This window comes from Pogonomyrmex barbatus, unplaced genomic scaffold, assembly GCF_055798465.1.
Source record: "Pogonomyrmex barbatus isolate J1 unplaced genomic scaffold, ASM5579846v1 scaffold3, whole genome shotgun sequence".
NCBI lineage: Eukaryota > Metazoa > Arthropoda > Insecta > Hymenoptera > Formicidae > Pogonomyrmex > Pogonomyrmex barbatus.
The window spans coordinates 7651371-7674973 of NW_028297127.1; the positions used below are offsets into that span (position 1 = coordinate 7651371).

General features: G+C 39.1%; 3 protein-coding genes across 9 annotated transcripts in view; all 3 read left to right on the plus strand.

Moving 5' to 3' along the window:
• The first annotated feature begins 113 nt into the window (after positions 1-113).
• SPARC (secreted protein, acidic, cysteine-rich) lies at positions 114-10517 on the plus strand. Of its 3 annotated transcripts, none has more exons than XM_011635154.3 (6): positions 114-1076; positions 6079-6161; positions 6718-6936; positions 7333-7551; positions 7850-8200; positions 9279-10517. In XM_011635154.3, exons 2-6 carry the CDS (start codon positions 6087-6089, stop codon positions 9333-9335), a joined length of 921 nt encoding a protein of 306 aa, XP_011633456.2. In that variant the 5' UTR covers positions 114-1076; positions 6079-6086; the 3' UTR covers positions 9336-10517. The 3 variants fall into 3 exon arrangements, with proteins under 3 accessions (XP_011633456.2, XP_011633457.2, XP_011633458.2); XM_011635155.3 differs by having other exon boundaries at positions 114-963; XM_011635156.3 differs by lacking the exon at positions 114-1076 and adding an exon at positions 5066-5391.
• Positions 10518-11505: 988 nt separating this feature from the next.
• On the plus strand, positions 11506-19892 carry His2Av (Histone H2A variant). The gene is made up of 5 exons (XM_089079881.1): positions 11506-11662; positions 11808-11885; positions 16765-16878; positions 18055-18184; positions 18400-19892. The coding sequence occupies exons 1-5, from the start codon at positions 11660-11662 to the stop codon at positions 18459-18461; spliced, it is 387 nt and encodes a 128-aa protein (XP_088936007.1). The 5' UTR covers positions 11506-11659; the 3' UTR covers positions 18462-19892.
• A 470-nt stretch (positions 19893-20362) lies between these two features.
• Cad87A (cadherin 87A) overlaps positions 20363-23603 on the plus strand; it is a 178697-nt gene continuing 175456 nt past the window's right edge. The window contains exons 1-3 of one of the 5 annotated variants that reach the window (XM_089079863.1): positions 20363-20643; positions 21255-21307; positions 22621-22762. In XM_089079863.1, the coding sequence (XP_088935989.1) occupies positions 22725-22762 (38 nt within the window). In that variant the 5' untranslated portion in view covers positions 20363-20643; positions 21255-21307; positions 22621-22724. Of the gene's footprint in view, positions 21018-21254; positions 21308-22583; positions 22763-23603 lie in introns of all 5 variants that reach the window. The other 4 variants (XM_089079860.1, XM_089079861.1, XM_089079862.1 and 1 more) reach the window with 4 other exon arrangements.

A 23603-nucleotide genomic window follows, 5' to 3' on the forward strand; every position in this document is an offset into this window, starting at 1 on the left:
ATATATATATATATATATATATATATATGTATATATATATATATATACTTACCTTATACTACCAATCCATATTATAGCATCTTTATTTATTGCAACATGCTCACTTATCTTGGATACAGACTTCATTAATTGGCTTCGCGCGTAAAGTCACATTTTCTCTAAAATCGGTTTTGCCGAAACTACTGAATACTTTATGGATACTTGTTAGCACATTCGATTGCGCCAGAAAATAAAATATACGATAAGACTAATGTAGACGTAAAATTACGTGCAAAATTTATCATTTGGCATAAACCAGTATACTGAATGCGAGCAAATCTGGGCACAGACAAGTGCCAAATCTAGGTTTTTCATTATCTTCTTTCTGTTGCATATTGAAGCTGCGGCTCAAGAAAAATTTATACGATCATTTAATTTTTTACACTTTATGTTGTGTAAATATTTAATTTTTATTAAAATACGACGTGATAATGTTTTTTTTTAAGAAATCATATTCAGGCGTAATTAGAACAAGTTAACGGAATGTTTTAATAATTTGATCATTCGCTGTTAACATCATCCTTCATCGGGATGTTTCTGGAAGTTCTGAGCTATTGCAAGTCAGAACAATCCTTCGAGGGCCGATGTTGAGATTCACCGAGGTGAATGAGAATGTTCGAGATGTCACCGGGGCACCGGTCGTGTGTATTGCGTAAGAGAGTAATTGCGAACATACGCATATGCGTACGGCGGAAAGATCAGACGGGGATGTGCAGGAAGAGAGAAAAACGCGAGAGATGAGATCATCTCTCCTCTCCGGCCGCACGTTCGGCTTGGCGCGGCATCGCGCCGCGACATGCCGCAGATGCAGCAGTCAGTACCGGTCCAGCGACCGATTTGGAGGGCTGTTCTCTTCTCGATCTTTCTTACCGAAGTGAACCACGTGAGGAACAGAGACGGTTTTGTAAAGAAAATCAACGCGAGGTATGGCCGCCCTGTGATTTTCCATTCCGCATCTCGAGATGAGATCGTTATTGTGCAGTTCGACGTATACCGATTTTCCAGCTCTATCCATTGTTTTCTTCGTCGATTGACATGTAAAATATAAATTTATTTGTTTACATCCAAATAGATTATTATCATTGTAAATAATTGATTATGTTAAAAATATGTTGTGTATCTCGTCAGTCCTTAGAAAAATCTTTGAAAGCACATCAATTTTCTTTTAAAATAATTGATAATTTTCTGATAAATTTATAGTACTAGTATCTAATATCTTGTTAGAACAAATATATGTTCATATAAATGCATACACACAGTATCGTTTAGGAACGTTTCTATTTAGGGATCTATATCGGATCAATTCGACAAGTACAATAATAATATGTACAGTTTTAAAATTAGATGATAATTGCAAGTAATAATTTATAATGTAGGCTTATTCTATTTTATATAAATGATTTTTGTGTGTAGAAAAATTATTTTAAGATATTCGCGAATAAAGGAGAACATCAATAGTATTATGAAGCAAGCACGTACCTGGCTACGAAAAATCATATAATCGCTCGTAGACACACATCGAAATAGACTGTCAGTAGGTAGTTCACAAACATATAAAAGAGTCCCTTTTGAGACCCTTTTTATGGTGGTTTTACCAGTCCTTTCATTTTAAACGAAATTCCTTCACCTTCCTAGTTTCTGACTCTCAGCCTTTACATCCCGTCAATTTTTATCGTCAAATTGGAAATATCATCATAGCTCAAATATAAATAAAATTGAGAAAAATAAAAGCAGTATATTCCAAATAAAATTATCGTGATCTCAGCCGTATTAATTTTTACAGATAATTTTAATGAGTCACTTACAGAACTGCATACGACGGACATTTTATATTAGTGGGCGTACACTCACAACTAATCTGTCATATATTTCTCGGAAGTCGTGTTCTTTCTAGGACGGAAATTCAACATCCTTTATTCATTGAGATAATTATCGTTGCGCGAATTAAGGAAAAGATGTGTGTTATCATTACGTCTTACGACGTCGTAAAAGTCCCGCGTTATATTTACGTTATGTTGCGGTAATATCAAGTTATCAAGTAATATCCATTTCTACCATTTGATAATGAGATTAACTTTAATCTCAGTTTGGCTTATTTTCCATCTCTTTAATTTCTAAGAAAAAATGAAAGGTAAATTTAACGGGTTATTAAAGTTAAAGTTACATCGGTAGAAAAATGGATATGAATAAATTAAAAATTGGCAAATTCGCCATTTTCTATTGGCGACTCGAAATAGAAGTGATATATATCGCACTTGTTATTTTACAGCAAGTATGCTTCATTCACTCGACCTCTTCCCACATTACGATACTATGCCACACGATATCCCGGGAGTTCAAGACTAAGATCGATAAGGAAACGCTATGCGAATAGGCGTATTGCTTCTGAGCTACTTATTCTTCCAAAGAGAACGCCCTCGTATGCATTGTTCTTCCGGAAGCAAAACGCAAAAATAAGTAACAACACTAATTATCACAGAAAAAAATTATTCCTGAAAACTACACATCGCGACAACTATGCGCAACGCAAATTCTTGTAACAATTTTTCACGATCTCATTCCTATAGAATTATTTTACATAAATGGACCAGCCAGCAATCTTCCATTAGGGACTATACATACGCGTTCCATACATTTTATTATTCGTAATAATATCAAGCCGCGCTATAAACTTCCGCTCGTCGAGGAGCAAATTGAACGAGATGAATCGAATTAACGCATTCAGCTCGAGCATTTCATCGACAAACTAGTTAACTTTTAATTTCGCGTTGGCGGAGCACGCGAAGAATGCGAGATAAATAGGAAAAAAGCATTTCCGAAGTGCACTCCTAATTTTATAGGATTATACATTGTGCGGGCGTGACGACTGTTTCAGATAGATAAAAACGTAAAGATACGATTATTTTATTTATAAAAATAACGGTTTTATATATTATACATTTCCACATTATCGAAAGAACATAATTTGAATCAAACATAACGTTTCCGCTTAATAGAAACACATATATTTATTCTACGTTATTCATATAATTCATATATTTATGTTCTTTTTACAAAAGCACTTTCATATCTGTTATATTAATTTTAATCGATTAAAAGTCTCTTCTTGCTTCATTCATTCGTGAAATTTGCCTTTCATTTTATCAATTTATTCGAAATAAATTTGTTGTTCTATTTCATATTCAATCCGCGCTACTTTAGACATAGTTGTAAAGGATCTCCGCTCCGCGCGCGCGCATGTATTGATCAAGCGTTACGTTTTCGCACGCAGGCTCCGCTCGTGCATTGTCGTGCGCAAAGTTAATAAATAATGCGCGGGGAAACGCGAATTGTTCGTCGGAATTATATTTTCGTTTCCTTTTGTCCACTCGCGGAGGCGTTTCGCCCACGTCGGCGGACCGTCGGCGCGATAAAAAAAAAAGGGGGCCATGTGTGCGCCGCGCGTGCGATTCCTACGCGCGCGGCCGCGTTGGAGGACCGACGCGTTTCCGGAGAGCCGCGCGACGCATCGCGAACGCGCTTCGCCGCCGTTCGTCTCGACGAACTATCGCGAATCCGTCGGCCCGTTCTCCATATGGAGAGAAGACTGGAAACTGTAACATAGGAGACCGTTGCTCTCCTCCCGGTTCTCCCGGACCCTCCCGGTCAGCTACGCGGTTACGTATTAATAGCGGTCGAAATGATGCGATGACGTAACTCTTTTTGCAGAGTCGCGAATCTTCGATAAGATTAACTTCTTCGAATGAACTACGCCGCGACGGTTTGACAAGGAAGAGCTGAACGAAGAACTTAAATTGGTCAATTAAAAAGATGCAAATTATTATTCTTATATGTGTTCATGTTTCGTGTTTGCCCTTTGTTGCTTATATCGATTTATAAAAATGTTATACACCGGATGTATAAAATATAATTTATTTTATATTAATTTTTCTATCAATAAAATTTGATTGAGAAAATTGATTTTTTATGTAAATAAGTGAGATATCATAACTTGAGAAAAATCAATATTTTATTCAGGCCATGTGATTCTTTCGTATCAGTGAAAATCGAAAAAATGGCGTACGTTACTCCTTAACTTCCGAATTCACGGATTGAATCAAAATGAACTAATTCGGACGAACTGCGGACATCTCGAATCGTAAATGCAATCAGACAAAAACACTTAGTCTTACACAATAGTACGTCAAGTAATGTGTTTAACAGATAATAAGAAACGCTCGTGTTTTATTAACCAAACGCGATATCGTCAGGATATTTATGTTACGGCAACATATACAAGCCACAAGTTTTTTGTAAGTATTTTACACGTGTCATCCGACTTTAAGTCCGAGAAAAGTATTCTAAATTATATTTTCTTGCAGATGAGCAAATCCTAATTGGATTTAAAAGTATCTTACATTATTAACTGCGCGGAAAAACAGTTTTGCTGAAATATCTAAAAATATGATCGGATACAGGCTTGAAAATAATTTTATTATCATTAAAATAATTGTATAGAGTTTAAATTGCAAGAATTGATTGCAAGAATAAAATTTTTGTATTATTATATTTAAGCGGCCTATATAATTATTTTGGCTCAGCAAAGTTATTTTCATATCTGACTAAATTTTTAGATACTTTAGTAAAAATTTAAATTCTTTTCGAAAGAATTTAAAAATTTGGCCAGATACAGATCTGAAAATAATTCTCTGAAAATAATCTTGTTAGGTCATCAAAATTATTATTAGGGCGCTTAAATCGCACATAATAGTAATACTGCAAAAATTTTTAATCTGGCAACCAATTTAAGCGTCATACATAATTCTGAAGAATAAAATTATTTTCAGATCTGTATCTGGCCACATTTTTAGAATTGTCATTAAAATAGTGAGTGTAACATTAATATTTTAAATATAATATTTTAAGTAATATTTTAAAAAATATTTAAATAATACTTTGAGGGCTAGTCGTTACATTAGAGTTATACGGTCATCTAATCTATAAGGCGAGCTTGGCACGAATTTCATCGTGTTCAAATTTCACCGCTGACGAAGGTAGGCCGATCGCTGACGTTACGTTACATGCACGCGTCCTTCGTCGTTATTAAAGCACAGCAATCAAGCCGGCAACGTGTAAACCGATTGTATCATACATGTCCGCGAAAGGCAACGGGAACGAAGAAACGAAACGTCGCCGTCGTGCGCGAAGACAAGGCGGCGTCGTGACGTCCAAGTCGCGTTAAAAGCGCGCTCGCGACTCGTCCTCGTCCGGATATATCTGAAACAACTTGATTTTCAAGTATCTGGGTTATCGCTTCGTTGCTCCTATTAAGGTCTCACGAGATTTATCTCTGGTGTTGACCCGCGCTGATCGGTAAGTGCGTGCGTGCGTTATGTCGTCGCTTTTTTAAAATGGTAGTCGCAAGAGTGTGTTGCAAGAGTCGCAAATGTGATTCGTCTTTCACATTTCACGACATCAACTGGTAACGCCACGGCAATAAAGCGTTACGCCCAAGAAATGATGGTTGATTTATTTACACGTTCAGGCCCGCTTGCACCCGATTTAGCTCGGGGATATTAACCCCTTTCGGTACACCGACAGACTTGGATCTATTCCGAGAAAAATTTCAACTTTTCTACTCCGCACTGCTTTCGTGGCACTGTGTACAGAATTCGGAAAGCTCTTTCGACGAATCCCTTAGATTTGGAAAATAAGATCTTGTGGTTGATAATCTAAATTCCTAAGAATTTTACTTAGAGAGAAATGGAAACAAAAAGTAGGTCATGTTAAGTTCCCTTTCTGAATCAGTAGCTAATTCGATCGTCATAAGTCTAAATCGAATTTCATTGAAGTGACTTACGATATGATGTAACAACTGGATCGTAGTTTACAAGCTCGTAAATTGTTGACAACGGGAACGTATCTGGCATAATAACGACACCACTCCACTCCAGATGCTCCAGATTAAATATCATTAAAATTAAGGCCGCTCTACTTCAGATCGATCATTTTAAAAGAGAAGTATCTATCGCATAAATTCATTACATTGATTTGTCGCAGAAATCGCAATGTCGGCCAAGCTGCAGTTGCTGGTGGTTGCGTTGTTTCTGGCGGTTCTCATAGTGGGTGTGTCCCCCGCCCAGGTATTACTTTCTTTTAAAGATAACACATAACAAAACGTTATACAATTTTATCAAAATTATTATATAATAAAACAAGAGAAATTTAAATTAGTGTCTAAATGTTTTTCTAAATTTCTTTTATATATTATAATTTTAAACATTGATATTAAAAGGATAATTTTGCTGAAGCATCTAAAAATTTGAAAAGAAACAAATTTAAAAATTATTTCGAGCTGTTAGAATTAAAATATAAGATGTTTAAGCATAATAATAATATTGCAACAATGTTTGATATTTCAGGAATCACATACACAATTCTAGATACATCAGTAAAATTATTCTTTCCATACACAATGAAAGTATTATACGATTGGAAAAAGACACAGACTCGAATAAATGAAATATTATACATCATAAAAATTCTTTACATTTTCTGTCTTTTGGAAGAGGAATAATAAAAATATTGAAAACAGTTGATCAGTACTTGCTCTTTTATTTCGTGTTAAAATATTATAAAATATAAAGAAGAGAGGAAAAAAGACAATATTAATTAAAATTTATTTCAATCGATTCTCAGCACAGAAGGAAATCTCGGCGTCGTACGACAACGACGGAGGCATCAGTACAAGATGAGATCATGAACATGCTGGAGGCTGACGAAATAGCCGAGGAGGCGGCGGCGGAGGAGGCTGAGGTCACTCATGAAAATGGCAGAAACGAAGCTGGATCGAAGCAGCGTTTGCTCCAGGCGGATCCGTGCATCGACAAACATTGCGGCGCTGGTCGAGTTTGCCAGGTTTGCGTTGTCGACGAGAAAGCTCTCTCTTTTTATCATGAGTCAAAAATATTGTTATAAATTGCCATGCAAGACGAACAACGATTATGTTGCACAAATTTAATGTAAAAATAATTAAATAGCTCAAAAATGCTTCTTAATTTCTAATTTTCTTCGTCGAGACTTTTAAATCTCAAAATTCTAATTTATTTACATTCTTTGTTTCATCATTTCCAATTCCTAATATTTAATCCTACAAAAAAGTGTCTAATGTAAAATGGATTTTTATAATAAGTCATCTAATATCGTCATACTTAATCCTAAAATTTGAAATAAGGATCTCATCCTTTTTTTAACATAAATAGAAACGAAGAGGAAAGATGAAATTTCTGAAATTGAAATTTTTTTCAATTTTAGAGCACGGAGGAGGGCACGGCCGAGTGCGTTTGCGTGGAGTTCTGCAACCAGGAGGTCGATCCACGTCGCAAGGTATGCACCAATTATAATGAGACCTTCGGCAGCGACTGCGAGGTCCATCAGGCACGTTGCTTCTGCGACACCGGTGACGCCAGGTGCAGGGGTCCCGACTATCAACATGTCCACATCGTATATTATGGCGAATGTCGACAAATACCTGTGAGTATTATTTCATCACAGATGCTCTTCATGTAGCAAAACCGTTACATTATTTTTGTACGATAAAGCGTGATCGAGCATGTTTATCTATTGTCTAATATACTTGTACAGAAAGAACAATTTTGCTAAAGTATCTAACAAGATTTAACCAGATTCAGAGATTTGGAAATAATTGCGTCAAGTCATTAAAATAATCATACAGGACGTTCAAATTGCTTGCTAGAATATAGACAAGATAATAAAGCAATGTGCTCTTCATGATATTTTATAAACTCTGAATATCTCTGAATACGCGTAGATGTGCAAAGAAGATGATATGGCCGACTTCCCCAGGCGAATGCGCGACTGGCTGTTCAACATCATGCGCGATTTGGCGGATCGTCAGGAATTGCCGTCGCATTACTTAAAGATGCAACGCGAAGCGGAGACCAATCACACCTTGCGTTGGACGAACGCGGCCATTTGGAAGTGGTGCGACCTGGACGGTCATCCGCACGACCGGGCGGTGTCTAGGCACGAACTCTTCCCGATCAAGGCACCCTTGATGGCCCTCGAACATTGTATCGCGCCCTTCCTCGACTCTTGCGACGTCAATGACGATCACAAGATCACGTTGCTCGAGTGGGGCAAATGTTTGCAGCTTGATGAGGTATGTTTATTTTTTCTTCTTTCTATTTTTCCTCGAGAACACATTGTAAGAGGACAGAATTTTGCAAGTTGTTTTAATGTACTTTTGTCAGACTCTCTTAGAAACTTGGATGAGTTTTCTAGGTATGGACGCGCGTGTCTCCTTTGGTCTGATTTACAAATATTTTAATATAAAATTGTCAAGAGATATTATTGCGTGATATATAAATTTAAGCATGATTATCGTATATTGAATTTTGTAACGTAAGGAACTTACGTTACTTTTGTTTGTTGATAAATGTGCACGATACAATGTGCGTGATACAAAAAGTAAGCAGTAAAATAATCGCTTGGTCTGAAAATGGTTCTTAAAATAATAATAGAGTTATGCCCTTTAGCGACTATGTGCGCATGCGAAATTAATTATTTTTTACTTTACACTTTGCAGTTTTTTTTACTCATGATAGCTATATTTAGTTGTAGATAGTAAACTTAACATATCTTGTACATAATTCTTTTGAGACTCATAAATAGAACGAGAAGGAAAAACTATCCTTTTCTCAAGAAAAGAAACTAAAAGAATATTTTGCTATACAACACAAGAGCATTCTTCGCACAAACTCTTAATTAACATGTTAATTGTTAATTGAATAATGAAGCCTAAATGTATGGTATAAAAAAACAGAAAGTGCCACTGCGCAAAATAAATCGAAATAAAATAAATTTCTTAAAATAATGTTTAGTTTTCGAAAAAAGATTTTGAAAATTAATTAAAAGGAAATCAAAAGGAAACATTCATGTTTTCGAAGAATTAAAAGACCATAAAAAATACTAGAAACAATCCATTCTTATTTAATTCGTAGAATGAATAGAATGAATAACTTAGACAACATCGCATTTTAAAGAACATTTTTAAGGATATTTCGATTAATTAAGAAATAAATACGTAAAAAATACGTAAACTCTTTATATACGGAAAATAATTTTTTATGCGTTTGTAAAAAACGATATCAAGATAATACAGAGCAATATTCAAATCATTGCATATCCAATGAGAATAATTTCGTTCGCAATGACAATAGTGACAATGATTATTTCAGGATGACATAGAGGACAAGTGCGACGAGCTGGCAGAGGCGAACCAAGAGCAATATTAGAAGAACCTCCTTGGAGGAAGACGACAGCGCAAACGATGCGGCGGATGCAAGAGCGGGATGCAAGAGCGAGACGGGACGCGAAGTGAACACAATAGCGAGGGGCAAGGAGGAGGGACGCGGAACGATCGAGGAGGGTGCAAAGGGCGCAGGTGATGCGCAGAGCAGGGTAGGGCAGGGACGGCGAAACACGACTGGGTAAAAATGGCGGGAAAAATCCCCGCCAAAGCGCGCGCGCGCGCGCGCGTCGCGCAGGCGCGCAGGCCTCGCGCGCATCGACGAGTCGATACCGCGCGGACGAGAGGCCACACGATGCCGATATGTGCTGGCCTTACGTTGGCCTGCCAACGACCGACGTAGAGTCGTGCTGCTACTCCTCCCGATAATAGAATGCACGGTCGTTGCTATTCGCGATTCACGTTCACCTGTCGATCGCGACTTCGGCAGAGGAATTCGAATTCCGCGTAATCGAGAGTACCCTCGCTCGTCGACGCACCCTCGATACTTGGAGTCGCATGATGCAATTAATTCGAATTCAAGCACAGCGGAACGCGAATGATCTTATAGATGTGAAAAGGCAAGAAATTCTGAGAGTCTTGAGAATTATTTATAAGAATAAGAAAGGTCTCTCTCTCGTTAATATCGAATATCATTCGGATTGTTTGAATTAGGTCGACATTTGAAATTCATATTTCGATTATGATTTCGATTAAAATGGAAACCTATCCGAGCCGCGAATGGAAAATTGCCATTCATAGCTTGTGCAAGAGATGCAAACGCGTCCAGGAATATGTTCGTGCAATTGATGAGACTAAAAATGAAAGTAGGATGTTCGGGCAGATTTTATTGACGAACGTATAGATTTTTTCGAAATGTTTCAATAGCGTCATGCGATTATTTACACTTCCACTCGCCATTTTGTGATCACCCCGCGGCAATTCGCAAACCATTCGCTTCGCTTCGCTCGAGGGTGGTTTATATCATTTTTAGAATCCTCTGTTGAAATTCTTTCGCGAAATGATGTATTGTATTATAACAGAGGATTCGAAAGAAAATTGGCCAACTCGTTAGCGCTACTTATAATATAATTTCCATGAAACCCCGTAGCGATATATTTTCTGTATATGCGACTTTTGTATGAAATCACTGCCTTTTTCTGTCAATAAAGAGAGATAATATCATTCATCCAATTTTCAGTAAGCAATAAGACACAAGAGACACGTTACTTGATATTTTCGCAATCTTACAAATTTATCTTCCCTTTTTCTCTTGTTATTATACAATCATATTTAGATTTAATTAAACTTACTTCATAGAATATTTTACAACACATTGACATTTATTATTTTTCATAATTTCTCAAGGATTCATTTGAAATATAAAGTTACATTCCTTTTTAATTAACGAAAATTAATTTCAAATTAATATTACTGCGCAATGATCTTATCGTTAATAACGTTTCAGTGATACAATTTCATAAACATATCGTATCACAAGAATTATCCAACTAATGTTATTGATAAAATGATCGTTACGATGTATCGTTTACGATGTTATTGTAAAGAATAATTTGTTTATGAAATGTAATCTCATCATGATACACATTTGTGTTTGTAGTCGATAATTTAGACATTAATACATAAAACATAATTTCCCTTCATGTTCCGCCATCAACTTGTTTAACACCAAAATTTTACACAAAATTTAAACAAAACTTCTGAATGATGTTGCAGAAAGTAGAAAATAATACATGTTTGATACATGAAGAAAATAATATCAATAACTACATATATATTAATTTCGTGTGTATGCCATATGGTTGGCAATACACAGCGATGACATTCAGCTATAACTCAATGTTATAACATTTAAGATTGACAGATTATCATCGATTAAGCATCGTTAGAGCATTCGTTTGGTTTTCTACAAGCGGGATATATACGCAAGCGAATTATAGTTATCGTGTTGCAGTGTCGTACAATGCGCGTCTCTGTTTACTCGATTTTTATTCATGTGACCCATCGTGGTCCGTCGATGGAACGACGTAACGACATACGTATAAACGACCGAGAATCGTCGGCGTATATACACACGGAGACCGAGAACCGTTTATCGCTCGAGCGATAACTCGGCGAGTCGGCCGCCAGGCGGCGCTCCGCTCGTCCGCAGCTACACTCCTATTAGCTGTGGCGCGGTCACGTGACACGACCGCGGGACGCGCCCGCAGCGCCAAGCGCATTTGGCGGGCTCGTCGCGTTTAGACGGCGTCGTTCGTGGCTGTTCGTCTATCGTGCTGTGTGAGAAGTGCCGAATATCCACGTCGCGCAATGGTGAGTATCCGCGAGTTTTTGACGCGTACGACGGCCATCCGCGGTCACTGCGGGCACCACCGCGTGCCGCGTACTCTCCTCCGTCGACTGGCGGAGTTTCACGGCTGGATCTCGTGAATTAACCGTGATTTTCGTGTCCGAACAGGCTGGCGGTAAGGCGGGCAAAGACTCTGGCAAGGCAAAGGCGAAGGCGGTCTCGCGTTCGGCTAGGGCCGGCCTGCAGGTGAGTTGTGCCGACGCGGCGTACACGCGCCGTACATACGTATGTTGGCGGGGATCGATTGGCGAACAAACACACACGCGCGTGTTCCCGGCGGCACGTCCCTGCCGGATTTTGTCGCGACACAGTCCCTCCGCGCGTTCCCGCGGCTTTGTAGGTTAAATCATCATGGTTGGCGCGCGAAAAATCCGACCGCGACTCGTCGAAGGCGGATTTTCAGCGACTCGCCGCTCGCTCGGATACATCGTGTGGACGCGTCGCGGTGCCGCGTGCCTCGTTCTACACCCGCTATGCCGAACCTTCGAGAAACGGTCGTGCGAGACGGTTTATTTTTCGAATTCATCGCGTGCGGTCCGCGGACCGTTTTCAAACGCGGCGATTCCGGCGGCCGACCGGCTCGCCCGCTCGAGTCGCCCCTCCCCTTCCCTCCACTGCCCGGGGATCGTTTCGGCGCGATTATTCGACCCCGCGACGACCTCGACGACCCGCCGTAAATCGAGAATCAATTTTTGCCGCGCAAGTCCCGCCGCTCGTGACGATCGCGCGACCGCGATCGTTGCGAGCTCGACTTCCGTACGCGGCCGAGCGCTCCAACTGACGCGACGGGCGAAGGCGTCGTTTCCGTTCGCCGTTTGTTGTTTCCCGTCGCTCAGCCGCGCGATCGCCACGACTGACGATTGTCATCGACGCTCAAGAACGGCGTGGCGCGGCGGCTCGGTTTGTTTTTATCGTATTTACGTCCACGAATATCCCATCGATTGTGCGTACAACCGCGTTTATCCGTCGAATCATACGATTCCGTACGGTCGATCGAACCGCGACAAGGCGCGAGAATTGTAAATTCGAATCGCCGACTCGTTTTTCTCCTCGATCGTGAGAAACGTCGCCGCGTGACGATGTCAATTAAGAGATAGGCGAATATCACGTCGATCGTTCGTCATTTGCGTTAGATGTCTAGGCATAAACGGAACGGTGATGTTTCGAGAGAGAGAGAGAGAGATTATCACTCCGGCATGAATTTCGTTCCATCTACGATCGTGCGAGGAATGCCGCCCATTCGACGGGGAATGCAATTTTCGTTAATACGATTTGACGATCCGTGTAACAAAATTCCGCCCAACAAAATCGAAGTTGCGTAATACAGGACGGAAATAAACATCATAAATCTTTTTTTTAACTCTACCGGTTTTAAATTCATTCATTTTGTTTGGTTTAGTTTATTATTTGCAATGTTGTATCCCTCGATAATTACATTAAAAGTGTCTCACGAAATTGAAAGTTAATGTTTCTATAAGAAAATTAGCAATTTCTAAGAATGTTTATTTTAATCTTTTTTATTCTCGCTGTTTACTTTAATTTGTTTCTAAAATTTGAAATCCAAATATTTTAACAGAATTGTGTTTTTTTTTTACATCGAGAAAAAAAAATTACGCATCTGCGATTAGACCGATGTTATCGCGTTATTTATTGAAAATTCTAAGTTCTTAACGATCGAGTTCATCTTTGATATGTTATCGACATGTCGTGAGACACGTCGACCATCGTGGAGACCATCGTCGTGATTAGAATACTTAATTGTGACATCGAAACACAGTGCTCTTTAAATATTAAAAAAATCGACTGTCACTGCCGACGAAATGTACGATCGCGTTGAACACGATCGAATCAATTTGTCTTTCGAGAATCGCGTAATGGCTACATTTAGCTGATTTAGCGCTAAATGCGGCATGCGAACCGAAGTGACAGGCACCTATACAACACGAGTTGATATTCCTGCGATAATTTCGTCGGCAATAACATTCGACAAATAAGATTATTTCCATACAGCGCGTATTTCGGAAAGAGATTAGCGAATACTCGCGAGACACCGATACTTCTGGACGTTTCTCCCCGCTGCGGGGGGAATATACAGCGGATTAATTATACCTTCGTCGTACTTTGAAGTACGTACAGATGTACATACGATCGTGCAGAAATTTAAACGTATTCAACAAGTCTTAATCGATAGATATTACCCGACGATTCACCCGGCGAATGGTGCTTTGGTAGAAAATCAACCGGCGCCAACTGCGTGGAAGATAAAAGAGTCCGACCGGAGTTACAACTCTGATGTGGACCATCGGATTTTAATCTTATCTCCAAGTTAAACGCAACATGATTACAATAATAACGAAAACGCGTGTATCGCCGGCGCGTGCTGGCATCACCCGATAATTCGTAAACGATTGCCGTGAACGCGCGCGAGAGAGATAGGGAGCTCGTCTCGACTCAGGTGTAGCTTGAATTCTCTTGACAACGCTGGGATGTATCGCCGCACGAGTGTGTCTCGTTGCTATGAATCCTAAGGGGTCTCCCCCTTGGAAACGCTACGTTTCGACGTGTCGATCGTGAGTCCAGTATCAACGGTGAGACAAAATTATTGTGCAACAATATCGACCGCGCTTAAGAGAGACAGAGAGGAAGGGTGGAAGGGGGGCCGAGGGAGGAGACTAGCCACTTACATGTCGCGCGATCGGCACGGGAGAATCTTCGAGCGAGAATTTTAGAGCAACGGACGGGATGTGCTCTAGAGCGAGGTTCCTGAGCGCGTCTCGGGACGTGCGTCGGATGACGAAACTTTATGCCAAAAGCTGGAGAGGCGAGCGAACGTGTGAACAACAGAGAGAGAGAGAGAGAGAGGAGAAACGAAGCGGCAGAGAGAGACAGAGACGAGGAATGAGAGAGATAGCGAGAAAGAGCGAGCCAAATCGTGCCGCTCGATATTCGTAGCGTGAGAACGGGACGAGGTCCGATATTCGCGCGCGTTCCGCGAACAGCCGACAGATGAGCGGGAATTTTCCTCTGTCCCTCTTAAGAGAGAGAGATAGAGCAAGAAAGGGAGGACGAGGAGAGAGAAAGAATAAAGAGACCGGCGGAAAGATGCGGAATGTGCCGAAATGACTAGGCGGAATGTGCCCGAGACATTTGCGAGAATAGATACGACTTCCCGGAGACGCGATCTCTCTGGAGAGGAGAACGCGAGGGTACGAGCGAAGACTCATCTCGGTCGCATTGCGGAACGCGTCACGGAAATCCTTGCCGTCGCTTATCGTTCGATATTCAAGCCTCGGCCGTCGAGGCTGCCTGCCGACGCCGTGATCGGACAACGGCCGGATGTCATGCGGATGGATAGTAGGCGAGAGCTTGACCCTGTCCGGAAAACGTTCGGTCGTTACTAACGTAGAGGTTCCGGCAGAAGTCACTAGACTCAGTAGCGGATTGAGCCACCAAAAGCAGAAAAAGGTTTCAGAAAAAAATTTTCGAATTTTTGACATATTGCCAATTTTAGGAATTGTTATGCAGCCCTAATGTTATTAATCTTAATATTTTAATATTTCGATAACTAAAAGAGAAATCAATTCTCGCGGAAATTATAATGAATGTCACTTTGTGATATTCTTCGCACTCTTTATTAATTTTATTATCATTTATTATTTGTTTTCAATTTTATTTGTGTGAAAAATTTTCAAACATACAAGTAATAAAAATTTTCAGCACGAGATAAATTATCAATTTTGGAGCTACTATATTTATCAAAGATAATAAAGATTGGAATATATTATTTTTACATGTTCGAGAATTGTATTGGTTGTTAATATGTTTTTATTAAATATCTTTTTCATTAAATATTCTTTTTTTATATTATTTTTATATTTTATATATTCTTTTTTTTAAATAAATTTTTTTTTGGAGCTGCCCTAGACGAACGTCTGATGTGTCCATGAAAGAAATCCGCCCCTGAGATCAGTGGATTCGCCAAGAACCATCGTTGGCACTAGGAGCGCTTTAGATCAAACGTTATTTATGTATTTTATCCGCCTTCATTCGCTAAGTATACAGGGTGTTTCTTATCATGTTACGAGCGATTATCTGTTTTATTAGGAAATTCTTATAATCGGTATGTTAACTTATGAACAATGCAGTTTGCATTACATATTTTCCGTCTGATACAAATATTCTGAACAATGAAGATTAAGTTCAAACGAAAATACAAAATTGAAACTTATGTAAACTTTTTTCTCATGTCTATGCTTCTAATTTATGCTTCAAACGCTTTTTATCCGGAAATATTTTACTTATCCCAAATATTTTATTGGATATGATTGATGAATATTGGATAATATTTATTTTTTCTCCCGTGCTGTCACGTTACAGCAGATATATCGCTTATCATGTTGCATTTTTATAACGCTATTTTTTTTGTCATTATACGACTAAGGAAAAATTTCATCACATTTCTTTTCATGTTTCTAATCTTAAATTATACTCTTTTTCGAACGTTCCTTCACAAAATTGGGTAATTTTATTCACTGATATTCCGGAATAAATACGGTCTAGAAGTGCAAACTTTTTTTATTTTAAATATTTATTTATCTTTTCTTCTATATTTGTATTCGGGCTATCGCTTCTGACAATAACGTAAATAAAACGTAAAAAATAACGAAATAAAATCTCGCATTGTGACGTACGGATATACCCGGATTTTGGACACGGTGCAAAATTCGATTTTGTTTCCGGGAATTAAGTACATTTCATTGTTGGCGATGTCCGAGAAATGGAACGTCGGTAACAAGGCTTATTGAGTTTACCATAACTACGTAGCAGTCGAAAACAGTCGTTCCCTTTTCGCTCTGAACTTTAAGCCCACACGACTGTGGAACCGAGAGCTTTTTATATCACTACACATGTATTTACATACATTTCTACGCGTAACAGTGATGTCAGTCCTTCTAGATATAAGAAACGTGTACCGTGTGTCGGGCTACGGGAGGGGAGGGAGAAGGGGCGCGGGCAACCCCCCTCGTCACTCGATCGCGGGTTAATGTGACACAACTCATTGCAGTTCCCCGTAGGCAGAATTCACAGGCATTTGAAAAACCGAACCACGAGTCATGGTCGGGTAGGCGCTACTGCGGCGGTGTACAGCGCGGCCATTTTGGAATACCTTACGGCCGAGGTAAGTGAGTTTAATTGTATGTGTGTGTGTGTGTGTGTGCGCGTGCGCGCGCGCGCGCGTATGGTGGTGTGTGTGGTGGGAGCGATGCGCGCATGCGCACAGGTATGAGGGAGAGAGAGAGACGCGCAAGAGATTGTAACTGATATTGAAACCGAGACCGAAACCGAGACGCTATTAACTTCTGAGAAACATCTCGCAAGATTATGTATATATTGTACACAATGTACAAATGAGAACATGACAATTATTAAAATGAAAGGAAATATCTTGAGAGAAAAGACGACTGAACTCATCGACAAAGAGAGATGGATACGCGTTGGAACGCGAACAGTAAATATAATAAAAGATAATGAAGTAGGTGGAGTCATACTTTTGTAAAGATATGCTCGAAGTTAATTAAAGAAAATACTAATGTATCCCATTGCCTTATGCTGATCGTTAATAATTAAGGTAAGGACATTGGAAATGTTATCTAATCGTTAAATTACCGTTATACTTGAAAGCGATATAATTCGATATAAATATGACCAACTTAAAACTTACAATAATTACATTGTCCACATAATTTTAAATAATTAGCATCTAGTAATGTACTCGCAAAGAAGAAGAGAGGACAAAGAAAAAAATGGCATCGAATAGAGATAAAGAGAGGAGGAGGAAATTAAAATACAGCAGAGAAAACAGTTGTTATAAATCCAGCGTCACAAGGTGGCGTCCCAGTCTAAAATCATGGCTATCTTTCCCGCCTTTATTTTTGAATCGAATGCATTTTAAATGATTAATATTTGATCTGACTTTAGCTAATATATATTAAACTAATATACACTTAAATAAAATAGATATATGTTCGAAGTTTGTTGTTTGAAAAAGATAATTTTAATGCAGCAATAAAAAATAGATGCAATTCACTTTGCATCGTAAATATATCGAGGAATTGATTAACCCAAGTAAAAAAAGCTTAGCTTTGACGCATTTTAAGTATCAAATGGACTACAGTTTAAATATTTAATATTACACGTACATTACACGTATTTACTAAAATCAAAATTATGTGAAAAATTTATTTCAATCAACAAACAAGGTTGCTTATAATTTTCATCATTTTTGTAATTGCGAAATGATTGCCGATGTATATTCTGCTTTGAATAGTTTATTAAATGATTTCTTTCTGTTCAGGTATTGGAGTTGGCGGGAAATGCATCAAAGGATCTGAAAGTAAAACGTATTACACCTAGACATTTGCAACTTGCCATACGTGGTGACGAAGAATTAGATAGTCTCATTAAGGCAACCATTGCAGGAGGAGGTATGTTCCGTCTCATAAATTTTATAATGCAATTTACAATTAATGTAGCTTGTTCATTCTGATGGATTTATTAATGGATTTATTAACTTTGAAATTCATCAACAACTTTTTAAGATAATAAATTTTATATATAGTATAAAATCTATTGCAAATCATGTTTTTTCTTTTAATGAAATTTATACAAAAAAAGCTGTATACATATCGTTTGATTTCAGGTGTTATTCCACATATCCACAAATCACTTATCGGCAAGAAGGGTTCGCAGAAACCAGCATAATTTAGCGACAATTGACATTGAACATTTCAAGATTCGTGGGCAAACGGGAGGAGGAAAGAGTTGGTCCAGTGCTTGTTAACAAAGTGTACCTAGGTTACTAAATCGATGGCGAGACTGGCGTGATATATACATAGATATATATATATATATAGATATATAAATAAAACAGTATATTGAGATATAATTTAATATAGATAAAAAAATGAGAGTTAAAGAAAAGACAAATGTTCATTGACAATTGACAAACGGACAAGACAGGGAGAAAGAGAAAGAAAAAGAATTCTACGCCGGATATAAAATTCTAGTGTGTTGCGAGCGATGCGTTATAGCATGGCTCGAAATAGCACGGCAGTCTTTGGTACAGTTTGCAATTTATGAACATTGCGGAAACAGAGAGGATACCTACACGCCTCTTTAATTATCACGTTTAATTATTTGCTACGTTGAACGAAGTTATCGATTACTTTATCAAACCGCCATCGCTTAACTTCGTCTTGTATTTTCACCTTTGAATCGCCGCTGAATCGTCATGTGCCACTAAAGACAGATTTTGTTAATTTGCTTCAGCACTATTTTTATTTCATAGTTTACAATAAGCATCAGCGCAGCGTTGTGTTTTTTCATTTATTGTCTACAGTTGTAATGTACTGTATCGAATTTAGTACATATACGTTTGTCAATGGAATTCTGATATATAACTACAAACAGTAAAAATTTGTTATCGTCAGATTCATTACGATAAAAAAAAGAAAAAAAAAACAAGAAATGGCGAACATTTATATGCATATTTCTAATTTTCAACTTCAAATAATTTCATTTGACCAAATATGTATACAAGTACATGATAAAGTTTTTTGATCTTCTAGATATTAGACATCAAATCTTTATATGTTCACAAGTTTCTTACGCTTTCCTCCTGTCAGAATCACGATGATTATTAATAGGGTTTCGATAATAATAGCAACGATTCCAGAGTTTCAAAGTTTAAACTATGTGACTCGATTGTACATAGCGTTTTTAATTACATACAGAAAACTCATGTAACATATACAACGTAAATGTTGAATTCTGCGAGCTTCTGAAATTAAATATGAACTGAAATGAACTTTTCGTTTCATAAGATTAAGAAATGTTCGGTTACATTGTAAATTTTCTGGATATTGCGATCTTAATAATAGCGAAGACTGACTTCGATTCTTGTAAAATAATCTCAAGTGGATATAAAAACTATTTGAGATACTTGAAAGTTTATTTGCACATGTAGGAACGTGCCGATTTTTATTTTCACTTTAAGCATTTTTTCTTTCTTATTTTAACGTTTGTCACTTCTTATTCATATGATTTAGCATAATTTTTATTGTACCTACACGGTGTCGCACCACATGTAAAACTTTCATTTTCATAATAAAATTTTTATTAGTAAACTTTTAATTTCGCTTAAAATTTTAAAATCGACAAGGATGCATGGTTTTTTAGAAAAAAAAGCAAAACTATGCTTTTATTTTAATAGGCAAGATCGAATACTTTTAATTATAAAAAAAAAAGATTTGACAGTATGTAAAAACTCGTATCATTTTCAAGAAAAAAAGTTTGTCGCATTTATGCACCCATCTCAGAACAATAATAATAAAAAAAAATGGAAACAAAGCAAGCGTTTCTTGCGTGGCATATACTATGTCACGCTTTATAAATAAGCTTTGCTTTCACGTGCCTCGTTCCACACACATCGAAACAAAATACAGATATATACCTTTGTTGTGTCATCCATCGTAACACGGCGTCTCGTGCAGTTTAGCGCGTCCGTGCAGTGGCGCCATCTGACGGGCGACGCGCAAAGCCACCGCAGATCCCCGCCGACGACTCAGCGAGCTGCTCGCCGGGCGAGGTAGTCGTGTGGGAACAGTGAAGGGGGGAGAAGTGTCCGCGCCATTGGTGCGAGCGCGAGCGAAACGGAGCGAGGGTCGGAGCTCCCCACTCCCGCGACGGCGCGGCGCTTCGTGTGTAGTCGCAGTCGCCTTTCACGGGTACGGTCGGGTTGGTCGGTCGGTCGTTCGGTCGGTCGGTCGTTCGGTCGGTCGGTCGCCCGAGCGGGGCTTGGAACAACATACACGTTCGCGAACGCGTTTTTCGTCCGAGTCGCTCCGGGAATTACGTCGTCGTCGCATCGGTGGAGTCCCTCTCGGTAAGGGCCGGCTGCGACACGCAACGCAACGAGACACGCACGCATACACGCATACACGCACGCGGCGGACAGACAGTATACCTCTCTCTGTCCTCATACTTCGTCGCGAGAGCGCCGCGCGGTCCGGACGCGCACTCGACTCCACGGTGACAGGTCGCGTGGGGCAGAAGTGCGAGAGTGTGCGTCTCCCAGAGAGGACGCCGTTATCCTTCCTCGCGTCTGTCACGTTAGGAAAAAACAAATCGAGAGAGGTAGACGAGCGAGCGGGCGGGCGCGCGCGCTCGTTGGGATAATTTAAAAACGCGCACCGCCCTGAAGCGGGTTGCCGCGTCCGTTCGAAGTACAACACGCCTCTGCCGCGTTAAGTTTTGCCGGTATGCATGGTTATCACCTGCATCCGAATTGAACGTGCGCGCGCGCGCGCGCGCGGTTTCGTTTTTTCCTATCGACGATCCTCTCCCGATCCCTCGATCAGTGCCAGGCCGCGTGCGGAATTCGCATCCGTGAGTTCAAGGAAAGAGCGCAATCTCCTTTCCTTTTTCGCTCGCTTCGCTCGACGTCGTTCGTATCGTCGTTCGTATCGTCGTTCGTATCGTTCGACGTTGTTTCAGAGCGAACGAAGTCATCTGCTGGAGCCGGCCTCCGTTCGCGTGACGTCATTCAGGTGATTCCCTTGCTATTTTTAAATTGCGACATGATAGAAGGAGAAGATCCTTACTCAGATCCTTTAACTTAAGGGGAAAGAAATTTTTTTTATTTTAATTTTCTTCATTTTCCTATTGTTACATTGAAGGTACTTTATATCGATGTTTACAATCGATGTTCATTGTTTTCGATTGGTGGAGTCATTTAAAATTGTAAAAAAACTGAGAAACTTGAGTTTAAATTACATATATATATATATATAATCGATAAAATTTACGACAGCTTTCAATATCTCGTGAGTTTCATCTTTCATTAGAACATTTATCATTTATTAAATGTAAACGAGTGGAATATTATTTCATGGAAACCATTATTTCTGATATATTTTATTATCCACCCGATTTTGTTAATCTTAAATAGTATATTGTAAAAGTTCTCTTGATCAAATATTGTTGATAATATCTTTCTCATAAAGAGCTGTGATTGTTTATTACAACAAGGGAAGATTAAAGCCTCTATATCGAATTTAATGAAAAGCAAGTTACGGAGTGTCGATGAAGCTCTTTCTCTTTATCGGATTCGAGCGATTAATATTTTCACGTTACGCCGTAGCGAAATCTGCTTGGTATTTGATAATATTACATTTTTTCGAAAATGCGTTTACGAATAATATATTTGATATTCGTTATTTACTTTGTCGTCTCACATAGTGAATCGGTTTATATCCACATAGTAGATTAAATTCCGCCTAATTACGTCCACAAACTCGAATGATTAATTATTAATTACTCCGAGCCAGTAAAGATTAACGAACGTGTATGCGTGCAATTATGGTCGTCCGAACACAAATGGAGGGACCGTAATTGCGAATGCCTACCTTCGCGCGTAACGAACTGAATAAATCAAAGTACACTGAGTCTCCGCTTAATTGACTTGATCTTTTAGACGCGTGAAGCAACTAACTCGATCGTAGTTTCTTTAGTTCCTTAGTCGCGCGCCGTATTAACTTCGCACGCGCGCGTGTCTCTGGTATCACGCAACCTTGTGATCGAGACGGGTGGCCCCTTCAATCTTGAGAGTTAAGAATAAACAAACGGCTAAGGCTTGACTTTTGATATTTTACACGTGCGAGGCGAGCGAATCCGCGTTTGAATTTCCTGAATTTCGCGCGCGGTCGCGCGGCCTTAGGATCCCGACGGCGACTCGCGTCACGCCGACTCGTCACGGTCGGGATCCTCTCGGAATTTGCGTTCCGCGTGCGGGCACGTTTCGTTTCGTTTCCCGCTCGAACGAAGAAGCCCGCACGAGAGAGAAACGTCCTCTGCTTCGAAGGCTGGTGCGCGCGCGTAGCCGCCGCGCGAGTCCCTGGCATGGAGTGATCTGCTTGCCGCCGTGACTCATCCCACGCAGCACAATCGGCCCAGGATTCTTCGAGGATGACGGGCAGACACGCGGAACGAATTGTCGCCGCTCGGTAAGTCTCTTCTATTTTTCGCAAAGCGACCGCATTTTACAAAGATGCGCGATAACCGTGACTGAGCGTAAGATTTGAATCAACATGTATGACTATTCGTTTAAGCCTATAATTATCCGTTCGTTTTAGCTGCATTCTCTCGTATTTTTGCATTATACTTAGGATAACTATATATATCTCCTGAATTTAGTTCTCGTAAAAAGAAACTAAAACGGCTGAAACAAAACAGAAGAATGTAGATGTAAACAAGAGGGAGAAACAGAATAACTAAACTGTGTGAATTTTGAATTTATTTTCTCCTAGATTTGCATGAAGGAAAATTAATGCACTTTATATTCAATTAGTTGCAATTATATTTTACATACACACACACACACACACACACACACACACACACACACACACACACACACAGAAAAAACAGTTTTGCTGAAGTATATTAAAAATTTGGCTAGATAATAAATCTGAAGATCAATAAATCTGAAGATAATTTTGTTTTTGGCTCATCAAAATATTTATGTAAGATGTTTGATTAATTAGTTAGAATATAAATAATTTTGCAGCAATTATCATATTTAAGGTATATAATTATTTTGACTCAAAGTTATTTTCAAATTTGTATTTATACATTTTTAAATACTTCAACAAAACTATTCCTTCTGTGTAGCATTTGAACTGGCCAACGATAATTAAGACTTAGCATAAGAAATTATTCTTCTTGATAAAATATTTGATTTAAACTTGAAATATCAAAATTATATGTTTTGATATTTCAAAATATATAATTTACAAATCAAGTATTATTTTTGGAATTCTCTGAATTTCTCGTTTTTTCCACGTT